General features: G+C 40.8%; 1 protein-coding gene across 1 annotated transcript in view; it reads right to left on the reverse strand.

Annotated features, from left to right (window-relative positions):
* Positions 1-24,819, reverse strand: part of SLC22A23 (solute carrier family 22 member 23) — a 195,890-nt gene that overhangs the window by 101,832 nt on the left and 69,239 nt on the right. Inside the window, exon 2 of the mRNA XM_040353645.1 lies at positions 9,334-9,437. Within this exon, the coding sequence (XP_040209579.1) occupies positions 9,334-9,437 (104 nt within the window). The remainder of the gene's footprint in view (positions 1-9,333; positions 9,438-24,819) is intronic.

The raw sequence follows: 24,819 nt of genomic DNA on the forward strand, positions 1-24,819 counted from the left end.
ACTATAAGGCTGTAGACCACATATAACACAAGGCTCACAGGCCGAATCCAGCCAGCCAAGCCTTGTCATGTGGCCCACACACGCAGTTTTGCAGCTGGAAAATGGCAGATCTCCATTCTGCCACCTCCAGCCCTCACCCTTCCACTCCCCACTGTGACTTGTAAAACACTGAAGCCTTCTGTATTTACAAGGGATAGCTTTGCTTGGATCTAAGAGAAAAATTACATACCTGTCCGTGATTACTGTTGTCGGCTCTGGGGCACGCGCCGCACTCCTGCTGTGATTGGACACAACAAGGAGCCAATCAGCGGGCCTGGCGGCCGCCTCCGTTTGCAGGAGAGGCAGAACGGTGGTCTGGCTATGTAAACAAAGCAGACTGCTGTTCTGTCACAGAGGGAGAGAGAGCTCTTGTGTTCCTGCTAATCAGGAACACAGATGTCTCTCTTCCTCCAGTCAGTCCATCCCCCACACAGTTAGAAAGCATTCCCTAGGAGCACACCCTTTGCGCGCCCCTGATGTTAACCCCTTCCCTGCCAGTGTCATTTATACAGTGGTAGTACATTTTTTTTTTTTTAACACTGATCACTGCATTGGTGTCACTGGTCCCCAAAAAGTGTCACTTATGTCAGATTTGTCCACTGCAATCCTGCTAAAAATCGCAGATTGCCGTCATTATTAGTAAGAACAATTAAAAAAATTGAAAGTCCATAAATCCATGCCATAGTTTGTAGACGCTATAACTTTTGTGCAAACCAATGTACGCTTTTTGGGATTTTTTTTTTATAGCAAAAATATGTAACAAAATCATAGGCCCAGATTCACAAAGCACTTGCGCCGACGTATCTCAAGATACGCCGACATAAGTACAAATGTGCGCCATCGTATCTATGCGCCGACCCACATACTAAGATACGCCTAAAAATAGGCTTCCTATGACCGACGTAACTTGCCTACGCCATCGTATCGTGGGCGCATATTTACGCTGGGCGCATTTGCGGCTCCCATTGATTTTCTATGCACATATGCAAATGAGGTAGATACGCTGATTCACGAACGTACTTGTGCCTTGCGCATAATATATGCGGTTTGCGTAAGTCGTACGTAAAGTTATTCCCCATATATGAGGCGCATCCCATGCAAAGGTATGGACCAGGGAACACAAGCCGTATCTTTTGTTGTTTACGTTGTACGTGAATATGACTAGGCGTAGGTTACGTTCACGTCGTAGGCAGTGATCAGGCGTATCTTAGGGAGTATTTCCGACGTGATTCTAAACATGCGCACTGGATGCGTCCACGGGACGGCGCATGCGCCGTTTGTTATTCGTAGCTTTATGGCGCTCGGGCCATCATTTGTATGGGGTCACGCCTCATTTGCATGGCTCACGCCCACTTCCACTTACGCCTAAGAAACACAGCGCAGATTTAATGGCAAGTGCTTTGTGAATTCAGTGCTTGCCTCTCTGCGCTGCGTCGGCGTAGTGTAATAAAAGATACGCTACAGCGGCATAAATATGCGCCGATGTCTGTGAATCTGGGCCATTGATGAAGAAATTTGATTTTTTTTTTTTTTTATTGGTTGTGTTTTATAGCGGAAAGTATTTTTTCAAAATTTTATTTTTTTGTTTATAGCGCACAAAATAAGAACCGCAGATGTGTTCAAATACCACCAAAAGAAAGCTCTATTTGTGGGGAAAAAAAGGACGTCAATTTTATTTGGGTACATCGCCGCACGACAATTGTCAGTTAAGTCAACGCAGTGCTGTATTGCAAAAAATGGCCTGGTCAGGAAGAGGGGGGCTGGGGTAAAGCCTTCTGGAGCTGAAGCGGTTAAATTAGCATACAGAATGGCGGACAAAAGAAAGTTGACTTGGTGGGGAGGACGGAGGGATTTTTTTATTTGTTGGCAAGAATAAGTCTGTGTGGCTAAAACTGTATATATATATATATATATATAGGTTACATATATATAGGTTATATATATATATATAGGTTTCACTAAACACGCTAGTGTTTAGTGAAACAGTGAAAGCTCTGTTTTAAACTTTAAGTGTTCTTAATTGTGTGTACAAATATGTTATGCAATACTACAAAGTATATATTGTTCTAATAAGCTTAAAGCACCACATCATTTGGAATGTTATTGAAAATGACTTTCTACTTTCATCGGCTACGTCTTGTGCTTCAAGACAATTACTATATTTGAAGTTCTAATTTTGAATCAAATTATGCGTTTCTTCGTAAAGACTGCGCTGTCCTTTTGTTCTATGGCACTGGGTACATGTCATTAAAAGTGGAAATTCCTGTAAGCATTTTTGGGAAACAAAAAGGGGTTTATATGCAATTCTAACATTAATGATGTCTTGTATTCTTGTTGAATCCTATGGTCTTTTCCCCAGCAGAGTCATTTAATAGTTGCTTAGCAACCGGAGGAATACCGTACATGCGTACTGGTGAATAACTGCAGTCTCGCTTCTGTTTGTCTCTGGGCAGCAACATGCTAGGGAACTATTTGATGGTAACACTGTGAAGGTCGACTTCAAGGTCAAAGATAGTAACGATGATGACCTTGCTGCCCGGGCACAAGTTACGAGCCCATAACACAAAGCCTTCGGTAGTGTATGAGTGCTTTAGGAATACAAATGACACCGAAGCACCAAGCGGTCTGCATTTTACACAGTGAGGGTTTTATGCAGCAAGCACACAAATCCTGCTGTACGCCTCTGTTAGGGGTTGTCATAAGATTGCAGTGCATGCAGTTCTCTAAACCTCGGCCAATTTACCAGAAAAACAGAACGTCAGAGAAGTCAAGTCTAAATTTAAAGCATGTTACGTAAAGAATATTTAAACAGATAAAAAAAAAATTGCTTTTGTACAGAGGGAAATTGGGACAGACCGCAGTAAAGCTAGAGACTTTCCTTACAAGATCTAGTGGGTTGATTTACTAAAGGTAAATAGGCTATTCACTTTGCAAAAGGGGAATTTTCACTTAGCTTAGTGAATGAGGTGAAGCTCTGCTGATTTCAATCATCCAATAATGTGCAAAAACATGTTTTTTTACCACATTCATCAAGCCAAGACCTCACGGGCGTATCGATTCGTGCGAAGAGGCCGTCCTCACTTGTGTGGCTTGCACAGGTGTCCCACACAGGCAGTCTGTTCAAATCAATGACAAGTGGCAGGCTGCATAGACCTGTACATTCTAAAGTGGGAGTCGGCAACCGGTCAATGGTGATCTACCAGTGGATTCTGACCAGGTGACTTGTAGATCGCACCTTTGGCTGACCGACCCACCACCTGCAGAAGGAGGAGTGTCATAGAGAAGCAGTGGGCGTGGAACTATTTTTTAATAGTAGTGGCTGGGGCCGGCGGAGTTCCGGCTGCAGGCCCTGGTGGAGTGATATAAACTGCACTCTGCCTCTCTTTATCCTGCGTAATAGGGACCTGGGGCGGTGCCAGCAGCAACTGAAAGGGACATCTCTATGACATCATCACACTTTTCCTCTATACACTAATTTTCACCAATTTTCACCACTAAATTCACCATGTAGATGTCATTTCACTTAAAGCGGGGGTTCACCCTTAGAGGGCACTTTTTCCCCTTAGATTCCTGCTCGTTTTCTCTAGGGGAATCGGCTATTTGTTTTAAAATATGTGCAGTACTTACCCGTTTACGAGATGCATCCTCTCCGTCGCTTCCGGGTATGGGCTGCGGGAATGGGCGTTCCTTGATTGACAGTCTTCCGAGAGGCTTCCGACGGTCGCATCCATCGCGTCACGATTTTCCGAAAGAAGCCGAACGTCGGTGCGCAGGCGCAGTATAGAGCCGCACAGACGTTCGGCTTCTTTCGGCTACGAGTGACGCGATGGATGCGACCGTCGGAAGCCTCTCGGAAGACTGTCAATCAAGAAGGAACGCCCGCTCCCGAAGACCCATACCCGGAAGCGACGGAAGAAGATGCATCTCGAAAACGGGTAAGTACTGCTCATATTTTAATACAAATAGCCGATTCCCCTAGACCGAACGAGCAGGAATCTAAGGGGAGAAAAAAAAAATTTAATAAATGGGTGAACTCCCGCTTTAAGTATATTTTTTTATGCCTTTTCTAGATCAGTGTGGGTTAGATGTGCCCCTCTTTTTCTTGCCGTGTGGACCACCATACGGTCATCTGGCCCTCTCCTTGGCTGCTCCCATGGGCTATACCTACCTCAGCTCCAGGTCAGACGTTATATCTGACACCCCCTCCTCCCGCTCTTGAAGCTGGGCTTTCCGTTTGAGTTAATATGTAAATATTAGATTCAATGTTTTGTATCGATCCTTCCCCTCTTCTTTTTTCTCAACTTAGGCTGGGTTCACACTATACTACACGACAGCAATACGACTTTCATCCTACTTTGCTCTGCGACATCTGTCCTACATTGGTCCTACATCCATCCGCCTGACTTGTTCTTTGACAAATCAAAACAATCCCAGAGTGAGATAAATTCCTTTTACTGCTGCTGTAATCACATGTCGGATGTCAAAAGTCGGATGGTAAGGACAAGGCTCCTACTTTGGTCCGACTTCAATGATATTCAATGGGCTGAAGTAGGATCAATGTCGGACCAAAGTAGTACAGGGAGCATTTTCAAGGTCGGACCAGTTAAGACGGCTCTCATAGGGAAACATTGATTTTCACTCATCATGCTACATGAGCTCCCAATGTCGGAGCGTTTGTCGGACAAGTGTGAACCCGGCCTTAGGAATTATTTTCCATGATACACCTTGTTAATTATTTACACTTACAGATATCCTTGACTTTTTACTCCTGACGGGTGGTCATGAGCCATGAAACACGTAGAGTTCTACAATGTCAAGACAGTTGGATCTATACTGTGGGTATAGAATTGGGTATATGTGATTGTACGATACTATTATTATTTTATTTCTTATGGTTGAACTTGATGGACTTGTGTCTTTTTTCAACCTAACTATGTAACTATATACTTCTTACATCAATCATGCATTATTATGCAATACTATGATATATGTTTATACTATGAAAGACGAGTTTCCACCATGGCAAGACAGTTTGATCTATACAGCCTAGATTTATTATTATGTATCTTTATGTAATTATTATCATGTTAGTTTTTTTATATTATGATTTTGTTTTACCAGTCACGTGCCAATTATTATAATATCAATACAGCCTGATTTTTACAACCTATACTCCCTATTTAGTTGTTCATATGAATATTTGTATTAATGTACCTGTATATAATGAATTAAATTATATGTGATACATTACCCCCTCTTTCTTTTTTTTGGCTTGTTATGACATTATTATCAAATCGAATCATGTATTTTCAATTATGGAACTTTTTAACTTTGATTACCAAATACATTTTCAAAAGTATGCATTTTTTACATCATTTATCTTTAAAGCGGAGTTCCGGCCACAATTCACTTTTTAAATATAAATACCCCTGTAATACACAAGCTTAATGTATTCTAGTAAAGTTAGTCTGTAAACTAAGGTCCGTTTTGTTAGGTTGTTACAGCATTTAGACACTTTATAAAATAGAAATTGTCTGGGGCCATCTTAAGTGTGGGAATCATGAAGCCAGACTGTATGACTTCCTGGATTTCAGCCTTGCAGATCTCGCACATGCTCAGTGCTGCACAAGCAGTGTAATAGGTTTCAGCACCTGTACTGTCCAAGTCACATGATTCTTTGAGACTGGGGAGTGCATAGACTCCTGGAAAGTTACACCCACTACATTCCCAGGAGTCTGTGCGGTATAGGTTAGGAAGCATTAAGCACCTAGGTGCAGGAAGAGGGAAGATTAACTATTCTGCCTAGCAACAACACTTTGAAGGCATCTAAAAAAAAAAAAAAAATTTCTTAAAGGACTAATGACACTTTTTTAAAACTACTGATGTAATGTTATATTTATGGGTGGAACTCCACTTTAAGTGACATTCCTCATACAAAGTCCCATGAATGTTGCTTTGCTTCGTTCACACTGACACTGGACTCATCTATTATCCTCTTTTTTTTTTTTTTCAGGTCAGTGTGTTTCGCTCAGTGCAATTCAATGTTGCAAAGGAAGCTTACACACAATCTTAATTGCGACTACTATAGGGGGCTTAGAAAAATAAGGACTCATTTACACTCCCTTTAGATGCAGTGGCCAGGGGTGTAGACAGGCCACGACCGCAGCAGGAATTATATGCTGTGTCACTCTTGGCAGGTGTATTGCTCACCAAGCGTAAAAACATTCACTCTGCAAGCGCCCTGCAACCTTGTGCAGTACAGCGAACGAGGGGTTAAAGCAGGCGATGAGGAGGTATTGTATCCCCTCCTCATCACCTGCTTTAACTCCTTGGACCCCACATTAGCATCCTGCAACAGCGTGCATTGCATGTGGTTACAGGGTGTTTGCAAAGTGGCCCAATTCACTTGAATGGGTCATAACTGGGGCCTTGGCTCATTGTGCCGAGCTCCACTGCCCAGAGAATGCAAGAGTTTGACATGTCAAATTCACGTACCAACACTGCCTGCTATAAAAATAATAAAAATAATAGAACAGTATCAATCTGTGTCTATTATATTTGCCAAGAGCAGGGGTCGCAAAAACTATGGCCCTTCAGTTGTTCAGGCACTACAATTCCCATTATACCTAGTCAGAGTTTTACAATGCCTCATTGGACTTGTAGTTCCGCAACAGCTGGAAGGCCGTAGTCTGGAGATCCCTGGCCTAGAGGCTAGCTTTAAATCCCTTAGGGGGTGATACACATCAGAAGTTCTAGTTTGGAGCTTGACCAGTTGTCTTGCTACAAGCTACAATTTCCTTGTGTGCAGCTGAATATATCCTTTTTGTCCTGCTGTGATTGTAGGACTTAATGGCCAAAAGCAGCTGAGTCTAAGGAAAAGTATGGCAAACAAACACCACATAATATTTGGAGCGGTAACAACTCTTCTGGCCTGTGCTGTGAAACAGCTGCAAATAAAGGCTGTATGTACACTGCGATAGCGATGGCCATTTGTCTTTACAGTCTTGCCTCATTTATTCATCATCATTTATTTAACTTGGGGAAATAACCAAAAAAAACAATAGGGGGCTGATTCATTACTGATCCGTTTCAATTTAAAATGAGAGTATAAATAAAATATACCCAAGTATACATAAAAGCTAGCCAATCAAGGCTGATCATCTATCTCATTGACAACATCTAGTTGGTATATCACAAAGAGATTATAAAAAGCCAAGACTTGCCAAACCTGGTAACAATACTTTTATGTAAACAGGGTACCTGTACCTTTTTTTAAATAGATACAATACATATAAATACAGAAGTTGCTTGAGAACATTTTTAGAGGTATGGGATGCTTGGCTCAATCTCGATGAAACCAATTCACAAATACAACTTATCTTTCAATACATGAATCCTATTGATCTGTGATAAATTGCACTTAGATTAAGTTTCCGGGATGGCCAGGGGCATGCCATATACCCATGGCTGTCTATAGAGCTTCTCTAGAGGGGCTTGTTGAAATGATGCCCCCTCTGGGTAGGGTGAGATTAACGCTACGACCACAGGTAAACCAGGTGGTGAGTTCTTGTCACTTCCACTTGAAACTCCCGAGGTCGACTTTTCGCTTCATTGAAGAATCGCACAAGATCTCTATGGTTAATGCCATTATCGGAAGTCGATTAGATTACTGTAACGCTTTGTACCTGGGTTTACCTAATAACATCATGCACAAACTACAGCTTATTCAGAATGCCGCTGCAAGGCTACTCATGGGTGTTGGTCGTCGTGACCACATCACGCCATCGCTGAGAGCCCTGCATTGGCTACCCGTGAAGGAACGGGTTCTGTTAAAACTGGTTGCATGGTGCACAGGGCTACCCATGGCAAGGGGCCAGTGTACCTGCAGGAAAAATTCACCAAGTATGTGCCTAACCGTACCTTAAGGTCGGCTAATTCGGAAACTTTGGTGATCCCTAAATTTCAAAAGAAAAAATGCGGAGGGAGGACGAGTGCGGTCCAGGGAGCACAGTTTTGGAACTCCCTGCCTCTAAAATTAAGGCTTGAGAATGATCTTTTTAAGTTCAGGAAGCTTCTAAAAACTGAGCTTTTCAGTCAAGCCTATGGAATTACATTTTTATAGTTCTTTGATCTGCTAACCATTTTAAATTTTGATCTGTTACGCTGCTTTTTGGTTATTTTGGTTGTTGCTGTATTGTTGTTCTCGGCGCATAGAGGCCTACGGGTAACTGACTGCGTTTTGTACCATTTTGTACTTTTAAGAATTTTAATAAATAAATAAATAAATAAGCTAGTGCATTGTTGGTTCACTTACCTTTTCCTTCTAAATGTTTTTTTTTTTGTCTGAATTTCTCACTTCCGGTTTCTCCTCAGTAAGCTTTCCACCATAATCTGAGCGGTGGATAGTCAGCCAGAACAGCTTACTGAACAGCTTACTGAGGAGGAACAGGAAGTGAGAAATTCAGACGAAGAAAACCAAAAACAAAAAAACATTTAGAAGGCAAATCGAAGGAAAAGGTAAGTGAACCAACAATGCACTAGCTTAAAGGAACCCATTTAGAAAATAAAAAAACAAACCTTTACAACCCCTTTAAAGTATAAGTTCACCTTTGAGAACAAGTTAGTTACACGTGCCACACATTTTTAGGGTGGAACGTGTAGCGTGTTCCCACTGCTGCAGCCACTCCTCGCTGCCCTGTGAAAGCAAAACGGGGAGAAGTTCCATGGACTAGCGGTCACTTTTTAAAAACAGCGTAGCTGTGCGGGGCTCCGCCCACATGGCCCTGTCATTCATTTACACAGCTCTGTGTATGAATGAACTACAAGTCTCAATATCCTTGGCAGCTGTTGGCTTTTAGTTCACTGGGCCTTCCTGTCAGTGTGAAATTGCCAGGCTGTACGATGTACAGACAGACAGCTCACACTGACAGATCTGCAGGACACCTGCATGGCATCAGTGATCTGCTGATCATGGGTGCAATGCTTTCCAGGCGCCCAAACATTTTTTATATATACATTTTATATATATATATATATATATATATATATATATATATATATATATATATATATATATATATATATATATATATATATATATATATATATATATTTTTTTTTTTTTTAACTTTTGCTTTTTGTGTTAATGCAAATTGACCGTTGCTCTTCACCTCTGGGCCAAGGGAATGACCTAATGGCTCTGTTTTATATTAAAAAAAAAATTGTAAAAGTTGTATAAGAAAATAAATAAATAAATGGATACTGTGAAACGGCACATTTAAACACACAGCTTACCAGTCAGCAATACATCCTGTAATCAAGTAACCAAATATCAACCCAACGACCAGTGAGAATTTAGCTATATGGACTTTCCATGAAGAGTCACAGACCAGATCCCACTGCAAGAAACAAAAAAAACAGATCATGAAATCAGATGCTTTCTGATAATGAGTGGTACAATATTCATCTTACCTATCTGAAAGTATTTTACCTCAAGCTACAGCTATCCATTCTTCCAAAGCTATTCTACTATTGAGCAAGCATACAGTACTTCTTGCATAGAACTACAGTTAATTTCTGGTTAAGTATATTTCTTTCTATTCATACATGGCGTGCCTTTTCAGTTTAAGTTATATAGTAAATGATATGACATGAAAAGGATAAATAACACAGAGTTGACAGACATAGAGTGTAATTAGGAAAAACTGCTCATTTTGTTGGCGTGTTTCATGTCACGCTGTGGGCAGCCTCCAAATCACATAATAAGACTTTGCAAGCTTACAGCACTACTGATCCCCTTCCATAATTAAAGGGCAAGTCATGTATGCTGCAACTGAGCCCATCCACACATAATAATTTCCTTCAAACAAGTGCATTGTGTAGTTGACAACCCAAGCAGATGGTCACAACGTTTGCACCCGCAGTATGTATCGGATTCAATAAATGCCTCAGATTCCCCACTTTGTAAAATTATTTAGAATTGAAACCACTAAAAAAAAAAAATGTACATCATTATCTGTCCCTAAGTAGATGCAAGCCCTAATTAAATTACATTGTGTTTGCTAAAGCACTACATATCATAAACATTTGTCTTTTTCGTTAATAAAACACTTGTTTTGCCCCTTTTTTCATCATTTATTGTGTATCAGTGTTGCTGATAATCTGGGGCCTCCTTGCACATCAGTGCTGCTGATATTCTGCAATTGCCATTTTATTCCCTAGGGTCTCTGCTAAAATATATATAATGTTTGGGGGTTCCAAGTAATTTTCTAGCAAAAAATATTGATTTTAACTTAAAGGGTCACTAATGGATTTATTTTTTATTTTTTTAGCTAAATAGCTTCCTTTACCTTACTGCAGTCCTGGTTTCATGTCCTCATTGTTCGTTTTTGCTCTAATCCTTCTCTGTTCTGAACACTTCCTGGTTGTCCGTTTCCTGATGAAAAAAGTCATGGGAGCTTTCTCTCTGTGGTCACTAATCAAGGAGGTGTGATTACTGTGTGTCTAAAACCCCTCAACACCAATCAGTTTCGTTTTACAAACCATCACTGCCCTGTATTGGCTCTGTGTCTCTGTACATCACACAAGCAGGAAACAGCATGCAAAAACGAAACTGAAACTGTAGGTACATTATATGATTGATTTTTATCTATTTTTAATCATTTTTAAAAGGAATCAGTCTCTATACAGTCTCTATAATGTCTCTATACCCTGTAAACAGTCATTTCAGCAAAAACATTTTTTTCCTTTATAACTCCTTTAAGAAACAAGTGTCAAAAAAAGATTTGGGGGCAGATCCACAAAGAAATTACGCCGGCGTATCTATTGATACGCCGCGTAATTTCAAAGTTCCCGCGTCGTATCTTTGTTTTGTATCCACAAAACAAGATACGACGGCATCTGGGATCGATCCGACAGGCGTACGTCTTAGTATGCCGTTGATCTTTGGTGCATTTTTTCGGCTGCTAGGTGGCGTTTCCGTCGAATTCCGCGCTAAGTATGCAAATTAGCTAGTTACGGCGATCCACGAACGTACGTCCGGCCGGCGCATTTTTTACTTTGTTTGCGTTCGGCTTTTTCCGGCGTATAGTTACCCCTGCTATATGGTGGCGTACTCAATGTTAAGTATGGCCGTCGTTCCCGCCTCGCATTTTGAATTTTTTACGTCGTTTGCGTAAGTCGTTCACGAATAGGGATTTGCGTAGAATGACGTCACAGTCTTAAGCATTGGCTTGTTCCGGTTTAATTTCGAGCACGCGCACTGGGATACCCCCACTGACGGCGCATGCGCCGTTCCAAAAAAACGTTGTTTACATCGGGTCCGATTTTTTCTTTACATGCAAAGAAGTTTATCCCTTTGATCTAAACTTGGCAGACTGCCCGGATTTCTTCTTTTGACATCTGAGTGAGCAGATAAAGTCTCTCCACTTGTTATATGAAAGAATCTGCAAACTCTGCATTGGAGATAGTCAGAAGGGATGAATCGAGATCACAATTTTTTAACGATTAATTGTGCAGCTCTACACTAGGCATATAATAATGTGCATGAACCCTTAAGCCACGTACACAGGACTGTTTTTCATGACGTGAAAAATGCAATTTTTTAAAATGGTCATTAAAAATGATCGTGTGTGGGCTCCAGAGCAATTTTCGCGATGTGAAAAATGGCCATTAAAAATTTAGAACATGCTCTAATTTTTCACGTCTTTTTTCACGTCTTTAAAAACGATCGTGTGTAGGCTTTAACGACGTGAAAAAAACATGCATGCTCAGAAGCAAGTTATGAGACGGGAGCGCTCGTTCTGGTAAAACTAGCGTTTGTAATGGAGATAGCACATTCGTCACGCTGTAACAGACGGAAAAGCACAAAGACTGAAAAGCGCAATCGTCTCTCACCAAACTTTTACTAACACGAAATCAGCAAAAGCAGCCCAAAGGTTGGCACCATCCGAATGGAACTTTCCTTTTATAATGCCGTCGTACGTCACCGCGCTTTGCTTGAGCATTTTGTTTTCACGATCCTGTGTATGCAAGGCAGGCTTGACAAGAATCACGTAGAAAAAACGTCGTTTTTTCTAGGACATTAAAAATGGTCGTGTGTACGCGGCATTATATACCATGATCTACAACAAAAATCGTATCCACATTCACTGAGAAATAACCTACAAAATTCCATACTGCACAAGGAACGTTCTGTGGACACTACTATTTTATTGTCCTCTATAGAACGATGTCTTCATTTAACATTAAGGATAATGCCTATTGTAGGACATTTCGATCTGGTTTATGGGCACACTAGCAAGAATAGTAAAATGAATAATGAAAAATAATATAAAATTGAGTTCAGAGATGTATCCATTTATTTGTACAAGTTCCTCCTACCCAAAGTCAATTGCCAAGAATACATTACTTTTTCTTCCAGTATCAGCACATAAACAGTTCTGGCAATTAACCCATTTTAAACTCGGGGCCAGTCAGATGAAATCATTCCAAATAACATTTTAGTTGCGCCTTTGTGTATTATAGGCAGCCAGGCAAGGGACCAAGGAACAGCACTCAGTCTATCTTTGATTGCCTGAAAGAGCTTTGAGATGTCTTTCCTAATGGAATGTGTACAGGTGTCATTGTAAAGCAATCACTCTGCTGAATCTGCAGGGGTTTTTTTCCTCAAAATTATACGATTTTATTATTCTCAGTCACATTAATACCGATGACAAGTACATCTATCAACAGGTTTCAGAGCCAATCTAATTAGTGAGACACTGGTTGATAGAGGTGTTTCAATAACAGTATTGTGGTACCCTTTGGCCCGGATTCACAAAGCACTTACGCCAACGTATCTCGAGATACGCCGCGTAAGTGTAAATATGCGCCGTCGTATCTGTGCGCCGTGCCCACAAACTGAGATACGTCTAAAAATAGGCTTCATCTGACCGACGTAACTTGCCTACGCCGGCGTATCTTAGGCGCATATTTATGCTGGGCGCATTTGCCGCTCCCATGGATTTTCAATGCACATATGCAAATGAGGGAGATACGCCGATTCACGAACGTACTTGCGCCCGGCGCATTATATACGCGGTTTGCGCAAGTCGTACGTCCGGCGTAAAGTTATTCCCCATATATGAGGCGCAACCCATGCAAATGTATGGACCAGGGAACTCAAGCCATCGTATTTTTTTCACAAGAAAAAGCCGTCGTATTTTACGTTGGACGTGAATATGGCTGGGCGTAGGTTACGTTCACGCCGTAGGCAGTGATCCGTCGTATCTTAGGCATTCGTTCCGACGTGATTCTGAGCATGCGCACTGGGATGCGTCCACGGGCGCTTGGCCCATCATTTGCATGGGGTCACGCCTCATTAGCATGGCTCACGCCCACTTCCACTTACGACGACTTACGCCTAAGAAACCCAGCGCAGATTTGGCAGCACTGACTTTGTGAATCCAGTGCTTGTCTCGCTACAAAAATGTGCCGATGTATGTGAATCCGGGACTATATCTCTAAAGCCCTATACACACAGTCTGACTTTTTGACAACAAACTTCAAAATGAGGAGGTTTTCAAAAAAATCCAACTGTGTGTAAGCGCTATCGGACAAACTTTTTCGGTTTTCATCAGACAAAAGATCGCTCTGCAAACGGACAAACTTTTCGCCAACTAAAGTCCTATGGTGCAAAGTCCTATCGTATTTACAGAAGTCCATCTGACTTTTGTCCAAAGTACAAACAAGTATGCTCAGAACCAATGTTAAAATCAACCAACAATAGCAGAAGTTGACCAAAAGGTGGCGGTAAGGAGCAGAAAAAACACGTGATTTTGGGAAAGTTTGCTGAAAAAGTCCTGCCGTGTGTATGCATACCAAGTTCACGGCCAATGTCCTTCAAAAAAAAAATCCACGGAAAAGTTTGTTTGAAGTCCGATCATGTGTATGAGGCTTTACAATCACAAAATGTATTCCTTAGAACATTTTGTGAATATCCGTTGTTTCTGCCAGTGAAACCATTATAGTCATCTGTAATAAAGGTACACCCCCTCAGTGATCCATCACCACGTGCTCTTTCAAACACGCTTACTAAAATATGTGGACTCTTCAGACTAAAAAGAGTCAAAAACGCACCTCAAAGCCCCACCGTGCAATAGGAAAAGAGCCAAAAGAACCACATAGTGTAAAACCGTAAAATCTAATTTACTAAAAGAGTTCTAATTACTCCCAATATTAAAACATAGAAGCGCGTATCTAGTAAACATCAGTCCCGGAGCTCAGATTGGCTGCTTCCTGGAATCGAGGTGCGTGATGACATCACAAGCTTCATTTCAAAGATGATGCTTTTAAGATGCTTTATCGTCAGAGTATCCAAACCAAGAAGAGGTTCATAACATCTTAAAGTGGATGTAAACCCATGAGATTGTAGGCCACACCCACCCGGACCAAACTTCCCCAGATACAAATAATTAAAATGAACACTCCAAAAACCTTCTAATTTGGCAAAAATGTTTTGGCCGCGACACCTTTATTGGTTTAAACAATTAATTTCCAATAACTCTTTCTTATCACTCATATTTATTATCACTCATAACTTCAGATATATAATCACATAACAGATTTCTACTGCTCAGTTATTAGAACTCGAGCAGTAGCTCAAACTTCAAATATCAATTACCGCCCCCCCCCCCCCCCCAGAATCCAGGGTGACCCAACCACATAAACGGTGTACGCGACTGGGGCGGGAGTAAAAAGGGAGCTCCAATCTTCTTCAGTTGTCCGCAGGTAAGAGGATGAGTCCCACACCTGCTGACCCTTAAATAGCCTAACCCCCTGCTTCCAGAGAATTCCCTGAACCCTCATTGGCTGCTCCTGAAAGCTTCCCTCTAGTCTCTTAAAGAGGCAGTAACCTGAATAAATAAAACCTAATGCTGCTTAATAACTTATATTAAATCCTAGGCTGGGGAGGCCACAATCTCAAGAAAGTGGCCCCATATTGTGCTCCCTTTTTTCACTCTCATCCTTTCTAAACTACTGCCATAGTGCTGATCTATAAGGATATAGATGCCTCCTGCATGTATCCTTACCTTGCAAATGTCTCCCATCTGTCTGTTATAAGAACTGAAAAACTGCGGATTCTGTGGGTGGATCTGTTGTCTGGTGCTCGGTGGGTGGAGTCGTGAAGTCAGTAGACTCCCCGCCCACCTCTACACTCCCCTTGTCAACATGCATTTTCTCCTGTGTATTCCTTACACTAAATTTTGCTATGATCACCAACATCCAGTCAAAATCCAGAAAAATAACCACATGACTTCAGAAAAGGAGTGGGGTGGGAATTAAAAAAGAATGCCCATCTCAGGCTAGTGCATAAGCTATGTAAATAACCTGTCATTCACAGCAAGGGGGAAGAACGGACAAAAGTTTTCTCCTGTCTGTCCATTTATCTCACTGAAAAAAGAAGAGAGGATTGCTCAGAGTTGGATTAACTCTTTGTGGCAAGACTGGGCACCGATGATAGGAAATCGTATACTCTACATTGTGACAGCAAAAAAAATGAATTTACATCCACTTTAAGTGAGACCTTATGGATATATGTGCGCATGTGACTCTTTTTAGTCTAAAGAGCCCACATATTCTGGTAAGCGTGTTTGAAAGAGCACGTGATGATGGATCACTGAAGGGGTGTACCTTATTACAGATCACTATATTTGATGGAAGAAGACTCATTTTTTTATCACTCTGGGACTGTTATTTTTTTCACTCTGTTACATTGACTTCTTCACATTGGAGGAGTTATGTTTGATGTCGATTATTGCTTCAATTAGCGCTGCACTGTATGTTTATATTTATGTAGATCAATTAATATTGGTTGATGTGCTAGAAGCTACACTTATTTTCTGAGCGCGATTTCTTTTTTTTTGGATGAATTAGAACTTTGTGACATTTCATTAAATTGAAAAAAAAAAAGTTGCTGTGGGATGCACTATTCCCAGTACATTGACACCTCAGCCTTCTCACCACGCACCAGCAGCTGCGTTCTTACGCAACTGCTGCTGTAAAATGTGCCCTTAAAGTTGCAGTAGCTGCTTAGATGTTCGCACCATTGATAGCCCAATAAATAGCTAAGGACGGATGCATCCACAGCCCTTTAGATTGACAGCACATTGTTCCATCTAAAGGAGCAAATTCATTAGAGAAATTATGTTAATGCCCTGTTCAGTTCCCCTTTACCTTCTCCAGCACTGTCTAGGAAGATTCAGGAGTAATCCAGCTTTACAAATACTTTAACCATTAAAAGTTCCATTTCTTTTAAGAAATGTAACATGCCAACTTGCAATGAAAATGCCTGTTTTTTTACTCAGAAAGAAAATACGAGGGCCTTAGATGACGGATTGATCGCCAAATATGGCAACTGTGCACCATTTATAAATACCATGTAGCTTGGTCTATTTTGTTTTGTTCTACAATAGGTGACTTAGGGCCAAACACATACCAAAATTGCTGCCTTTTATATAATATGACAGCAACAATAATAGGAGGTAGACATGAAAAAACAGAATTAGGCAATATTACCATATCTGTGCAGCAGAAAAGTTGCAATTCAGCCAGTCATTTAGTAAATTGCATTTATCGAAAGTGGTGATTTTACGATTGGGGTGTCATTTTTTTTTCTTCTCCTTATACCATTGGCAGTATTTAGTAACAATATATTGCTTGATTCAGTAATGGATATTTTATATTAAACAGAGATATGGTTTTAAAGAGTAGAAGGGATACGAGTGATTCTATAGCAATACTCACCTCATCCCAAAGGTAATTGATAAAGGTACAGAGGAAAAGTGGGATTATAACGGTGGGGTGGGGAGGACTTCTGGATAGTTCTAATACAATAAGGCACAGGTGTCAAATACAAGGCCCGTGGGCCGAATCCAGGCCATTTCATGTGGCCCTCGCACCTCTCCTGTAGCTGCAGGGGAGCTCCAGCCCCCTATTTTCTGCTTTCCAGCAATGCATCTAGCTCCTTCCCAGCAGCAGCATAAACAAGGGGGTGCACTGTGATATAAGGGAGAGTGGGGGACTCAACTACTGATGGTGGGGTGGCTCTTGACATCTAAATGTAAGGGAAGGGGGATGCGCTGGACATCTAATCTTACAGATACAACCGGCCCTTTTGAGAACAATCATAATGCTGATGCGGCCCACAATGAAATTGAGTTCGACACCCCTGCAATAAGGAATAGTGGCGGTCAACAATTACAATACTTTCAGTCTCATATGCAGCAGCCCCTGCTTCCCGTCAAGGAACGCACATGATTTCACAGGCAAATACAAAAAGAAAATAGGATATATTCAACTCAACTACAGATCAGCAAAACCAAACAAGCAAAATTAGAGCCCAACTCCAGCCAAAACGCTTCATTTAGTTTTGGCAAATTCCTGTTTGCAACAAAGTCTTCCCCGACACATGATATTTGTAAATGGGCAGATGTGCTAAATACACAATTATACTCGCCAAAAAGTATGATGCTACTCTGGTCTGCATGCTCAACTGATCACACTTCTTTGACTACCAAGTCTTCTTTAATCAAAAATATAAACTGTTGGGAGCGCATTTTAGAAAGGACCGAGATGTTATTAATGATGTGAGAATATATATTTGGACATCCCTGGCAAATCATTTTATTTGACGAAACAACACCCTTGGAGTACTATTGGATATTCCAGAGGATTAGGTGGAAAGTCTACAATATTATTACTAGGACAATCCTCCCATAGTAAAACCAAGACTTTTTTTTGTTGTGATAAATCTATGATTTTGTTTAGCTTTGATAACCTATAACCAACATAAAAAATTAAATAAAATGATATGTTGACATAAATTTAATATACTTAAAATGGAAAAATAGCACACCAACAGACATTACTAATGCCTCAACTACAAATCGGCAAAACTGAACAAGCAAAATTATAGCCACCGGTAAAAATACTTTAATTAGTTTTGGGAAATGTACCATATTTAGTTTTAGATGGAGACTGGAAGGGTTTGAGGCTTTAATGAAAATCTCACCGTTGGGAACACAAACAAAAACACATTACAGTAAAGAGTTGAAGGATGTAAACTTATGACAATGGGTTTTAATGCCATCTGTGCCTTCCTATCCTGGAGAGGCTTGAATCCCCTACTTTTTGCAGAAGCCAGGAAGTTAGGGAAAATCTACCCACAATGAACCATAACAGAAAAAAACAGCATCTAAATCATAATCTGCATATAATGAATGCCTGCAATCTAAAACGTTTTTCTGCATCAATTCTCGTAACTTTATTGGCTCTGAGAAAGCTGATAATATGCAAAACCATTACACTACAAATTCTTAAACTTTAACAGATTTCGTCGCTTGTTTTTACAGCTCCATAAAGCAAATACTAATGCCACGTACACACGATCGGAATTTCCGACAGACTTTTTCAAATCAGATTTTCTGATCGTGTGTAGCCCCATCGGAGTTTTTTCATCAGAAATTTCGATGAATTCCATCGGAGTTTAGATATAGAACATATAGAAAATTCAGTCGGAATTCCGATGTGATTTGGCCGGGCAAAAGCCTGATCTGTGTACGCGGCATAGAGTAGCTGGCAACTGCTGAGGAGGACTCCAGTCCTAACCACCACCAATGGAGGCAAAAGGGTTGTTTTTATTTTTTTCTTAAAAAAGGCCGTGGTTATTCAAAGTACTGTATTTATTGGCGTATAAAACACTCACTTTTTTACCCTCAAAATAGAGGATAAACTGTGCCTGCGTGTTATACGCAGGGGGCTTTGGAAAGTTTTTTTCCTGAAACTTCCCTCTTAAAGTTAGGGTGCGTGTTATACGCCTGTGCCTGTTATACGTCGATAAATACGGTAACTACAAAGCTGCCCTTTAGTTTAAAAAAAAGTGTGAAGTGGAGTTTAAGTAATATTCTGAATAAATCATATGGTCCCAGTATTCAAAAATGTTGTTGATCTATAATTTTAGAATTGACATGTTGAGAAGGTAATTCTTTTTTGCACAGTACAATACTTGTAAGGGAACTGATATTTTTCAAGGACACAACAAATTTCATAGAAGGTCAAATGTTACTAGAGTTGAAACTGAAATACACTCTTTGTGGCTTCGGGTAAGGAACTTTTCCTGAATATAGCATATTCAGCAAAAGACGTAAACCATTATGCTTAGAAACCTTTAGCCAAAATTGTGTATTAAAAAGAACAATAGCTTAAGTTCAGCTACACTGCAATAGTAAATCACAAACATTTTAAGCTCTCGCAACTTGTATTTTACAGTATGGACTGATCAGTTAATGGCTTGTTGCCCAGCCTTGAAAATTCATTGCTTAGTAGAATTATCTGCATGTCAACAAAAGTACTTATCAAAAGCTCCACTGCAGAGATATTCAAAGCTTGCAGACCTTAAAGGGGGGGTTCACCCCAAAAAAATTTAAATTAGATCTAGCATACTAATGATACTAAGGACATTTATTTTCGGGAGGTCATTTTTTTTTTCTCTGTACATACCTTTATATCCTGATTTTGTCCAGGGCTTCCGATGACTGCGGGACTGGGCGTTCCCATACTTCGGTTCGATGATTGACGGCTTGTGAAACAGGTCCCCTGTCGCACAACGCGCGTCAATAGATTTCCGGAAATCGCCGACTTGCGAGTCGGCACTATACGGCGCCTGCGCAGTCAGCTCTACACGGCGGGCGCAGGCACCATATAGTGCCGACTCGCAGCTCGGCTATCTCCGGGAATCTGGTGACGCGCGTTGTGCGACAGGGGACCTGTTTCACAAGCCGTCAATCATCGAACCGAAGGATAGGAACGCCCAGTTCCGGAGTCATCAGAATGCGGAAGCCCTGGACAAAATATATATAGGTATGTACAGAGAAAAAAAAATGACCTGCCAAAAGTAAATGTACTTAGTATGCTGGCTCTAATGTTAAAAATGTGTTTTTAGGGTGAACCTCCACTTTAAATGCTAAACTTGGGGGGGGGGGGGAATGAACAACTGTAAAATATTTTAGTTCTTTTAAATTATAAGATGACAAATTAATATCTGTTTAGAGTTGACGATAAACCATTATTTTATCAGCAGGGACTTTTTTTAATGTATAGGTGGTCAATGCTCAAATTCTTTACCAAGGGAGGTGATACGTTTTTCTCTTTATTTGTATGGCCTTTTATTTTTTTAAGGTACCCGGATCTCCTGCCGTAGACCGATAATATACTAGTAGTTTAGGTGATGTCTATCCAAAGTGGTCCCAGTAACTTTGTAAGACTGGAGGTACATTAAACATTAAAAGCACTGAGGGGGCGATGTGAATGACTCACTTCAAGAGAAAAACGACATAAAAAGATATTCAAAAAATTCAATACTAGGCCAACATTCTAAGTGAATATAATTGTAGGCTGGCTGTAGTCATTTTCTTAAAAACGCCTTCTAGAGCTATAGCTCTTTTTCTTAACCTCCCTGGCGGTCTTCCCGAGACTGACACGGGGTTAGATTTTCTTGCTACTATCGGTAACCCCGTGTCAGTCACGGGCTTGCCTCGCTAGATCCACAGGCACTTTTTACTTACCTTGTCCCTGGATCCAGCGATGCCACCGCGCTGTGTGAGCGAGCGGGACCTCGCTCGATTCACATAGTGCCTCCGTGTGACGCCGATCTCCGTTCCCTGCGACGTTACGACGCACGGGGACGGAGAACGGCGCCAAATTCAAAAACGTAAACAAACACTATACACACAGTATACTGTAATCTTATAGATTACAGTACTGTATGTAAAAAAAACACACCCCCCCTGTCCCTAGTGGTCTGCCCAGTGTCCTGCATGTCATTTTATATAATAAAAACCTTTTTTTCTCCCTGCAAACTGTAGATTGTCCATAGCAACCAAAAGTGTCCCTTTATGTCAAAAATAGTTTTAGATCAGCTAAAAAACAGCGATAATAAATTATAATCACTTGCAGAATTGTGCGATAGCGATTTGTGGGGAAATTCGTCATAAAAAAATAAAAGTAATGACAGCGACAATTCTGCAACTGAGCAAATTTCAGTGATTTTGATTTGATTACATTATTGAATAATTTTTATTATAATTATATTATTATTTGTTATAATTATTTATAATTATTTATTATATTATAATTTATAATTTTGTTTTTAAAAAAATGTAATACACGGGATGCCTATTAGAATCTTGTTTGGTCAGATTTAAGTGAGTTATTTCTAAAAATTACAGACCTACAATATAAAACGCCAAATTTCCTTGCAAATAATGGTACCGCTTTTAGCATGTTTTTTCTGAAAGAATCATACCGCCAGGGAGGTTAAGTAACGGCTTTTACTTATATGAAACTTGATGGCCCTTTTATCACCCTTCTTACGTTTTTATCTTAACACTTGAGCAGGAGTGCTCCAACATTAAAACACACCAGTAGATATATTTTTTTTCATGACGTGCACAAGTGCTAACTAATGCGTAACGCTCCGTACACACGATCGGAATTTACAATGGAAAAAGCCCAATGACCGTTTGTATGTCCCATCGGAAATTCTGATTAATTCCATTGGAGTTTACATAGAGAACATGTTCTATTTTACTCCGATAAAATTTCTATGTGAATTTGGTCAGACAAAGGTCCGATCGAGTGTACAGGGCATAAGTATTCTTCTTAGTGCCATTTATTATGTCACTCAGAGCTCACAGGACTTCCGCTGGCAACACCTTTATCTACCCTTCTCCCCAGAAGGCCTTTGCAATCTTTGTTCAGACATTAGGCGGGGGCCAGGATCTACTTCCTATTTAGAGATGCTATCTAGATGAATGGAAGGAAGACTTTTTGTTTCTTATAGTTTTGGTTAGGGATTTAAAAGAGAAGTTCGGGAATGCAGAAACACTGATCCCAGCTGCAGCTGCCCCCCCCCCCCCCAATTCTACCCCAAGAACTGAGTGATCAAACATCGCTGATCTCTCAGTTCTCCCCCCTCTGCTCTGAGCAGAAAGGCGTGACTGTCAGTCACCGACTCTGTGCTCTGCCCACCAGCACGCTAGCCTGTGGAGAGGGCAGGAGGGGCTGGCTCAGGTTCTCAGTGGCATGTTGTATGTTCGTGCAAAGAAAAAATCATCACGGACAGTACTCAATTGTCTTTAGTGGGAAATAATTAGCAAAAAAATGCTGAGAGGGGTTCTAACCATTACTTACTCTGCCCTAAGCCTTTTGGCTTTAGTTGCTAACCCAATATGCATATTCTTTTGGCTATTCTTGCTGGGATTCAGTCTGCATCCCTAAGTACAGCGCACATAGATAACAGGCTTAGAGGCAGGATGCTGAAACAACATTTCTAGTCTGCCTAATGAGAACAGCCCTCCACCACAGCACCAATGGAAATCAACAAAACTGTAATCCAGACAGTCTTGCAACTTATGTAATTAAATGGAAGAATATATGATGAATTATAATTGTAATCAGGAGATATCTACAGCTGCAAAGTGCGGAACTGGCAGCACTTTGACGCTGACCCATGAGATACAGGCACATTTTTGTCATGATATTAGTGGAAATAAGATGAAGTGTAGCTGATATTTAATGCCTTATTCTTGCCAGTGAATATTGATTAACAAAACCGCTCTTGCTACACTGACTCTCATTCTTTTTTAGAAAGTTTAACTTGTTATGATGAGATGCTTCTAAGTGGATTTGTCTCGAATATCCTTTCTCCCTTGTGAAGCAATATTAAATTACAAGTCATTTTGCTATTTGGATGTAAAGTATTTAACATAAGGTTAGAAGTTTCAGAAACACCACTCAGTATTAAAACAGGCTTATGCTGGGCATAAACTATAGTTTTTGAAAGTGATACAAGAGGTTCAAGCTTATTTGGCTATACATAGGGAGTGTACAAGTTAACCAACAATACTTGTGTTTGACAAGTGTTGTTGTGCCATGACACTAGAGCTGCACGATTCTGGCCAAAATGAGAATCACGATGATTTTGCTTAGAATAAAGATCACGATTTTCTCACGATTCTCATGGCGTAAAATCTTTTACATTTATACAAAAAAAAAAATGGGCTAACTTTACTGGCTAGTTTTTTTTTTTATTCATTAAAGTAATTTTTTCCCAAAAAATTGCATTTAAAAAGACTGCTGCGCAAATACAGTGCAACATAAAATATTGCAACAACCGCCATTTTATTCTCTGGGGTCTCTACAAAAAAAATATATAATGTTTGGGGGTTCTAAGTAATTTTCTAGCAAAAAAAAATAATGATTTTAACTTGAAAAGCGCTGTCAGAAAAAGGTTTGGTGTTTAAGTGTTTAAACATTCCCTAATTTACATACAGAAGTTTATTCCTTTGATGTGATACAATGTTTAGACTTAAAGTGGAGGTTCACCCTCAAAAAAAATTCTGACATCACACGGAGTCGAGCCATCCTACCGACAGAATGCCGGTGTTTTTTTTTTTTTCTCAGCACATACCTCGTTATCAGGATTTTCACCTCACGGCAATCCCGCGGGAGTGGGCGTTCCTGTGATTGACAGGCTTCCGAACGGCGCATACTGCGCGTCACAGGTTGCTGAAAAAACCCGAACGTCGGTGCGGCTCTATACGGCACCTGCGCACCGACGTTCGGGTTCTGTCGGCAACCTGTGACGTGCAGTATGTGCCGTTCGGAAGCCTGTCAATCACAGGCAGTGCTTGGGAACGCCCACTCCCACGGGATTGCCGTGAGGTGAAAATCCTGATAACGAGGTATGTGCTGAGAAAAAAAAAAAAAACACCGGCATTCTGTCGGTAGGATGGCTCGACTCCGTGTGATGTCAGAAATTTTTTTAAAGGGTGAACCTCCACTTTAACTTTCCACTGATAAAGAATGTTTTTAAAACTTGGCAGGCTGCCCAGACTTGGCAGATTGCCCAGACTGACTTTTGGCTGAGAGCAGAGAGAAAATTATTTTCATGTCAAAGATCATGAAGCCCTGTGTCAAGAATCGCAATGGGAAAAAGATCACAATAACGATTCTTGACGATTAATCGTGCAGCTCTACATGACACAGAGAAATGTATAATTAGCTCCATAATACATGTGCATAGTTGTGAATGGGACCTAAACTGTGGAAGCTGTGCCCAAATAGGTAAGCAATGGACAAAGGACTAGTCACCAGAATAGCTTGAAGGCCCCTGCAAATGATCTTTTTCCTAATACTAGCTTGATATGCCTTGTTCTGCACTATGTCTTTGTGTAAGAGCAGCCATCTAAGTAAAAGAGGGGGGTTTTCCATTCTAATATTAGAGCTGACCCCCCAATGATTACTGGGGGAATATTCAAGAAGCAGCAGGAGATGTGAAGAAAGCATTAATTCAGGGAGATCCTTTCATTGAAGGTCCTCAGATACAGCTTACTCTCCAGCAAGGATAACAGTGAGCAACACAATACTGACTAAAAGGAGAAGTCCAGCCTGAGCTTTTTAGGCTGGGCTTCTCCTATGGGTCCCAGGAGTGTAATTAGTTTTTTACTCCTGTGACCCGCTTCAGGCGGAGAGCGGTCTGAGGTCCGATCTCTGCTGACGTCACTACCATCAGTCGAGGCAGCGCATTATCACGACTTCCAAGTCATGATCCGCCAGCTGCCTTGATTGATGGCAGTCTCAGCGAGCTGCTAAGACAGCAGCTCCCCGCCCCTCCACGGCTCAGTGCTCCAATGAGAGCTGAGAAGTAGAGCAGAAGTGATGACAAAGGAGAACAAAACT

Source organism: Rana temporaria, chromosome 5 (genome assembly GCF_905171775.1).
Source record: "Rana temporaria chromosome 5, aRanTem1.1, whole genome shotgun sequence".
In the NCBI taxonomy this organism is placed as follows: Eukaryota; Metazoa; Chordata; class Amphibia; order Anura; family Ranidae; genus Rana; species Rana temporaria.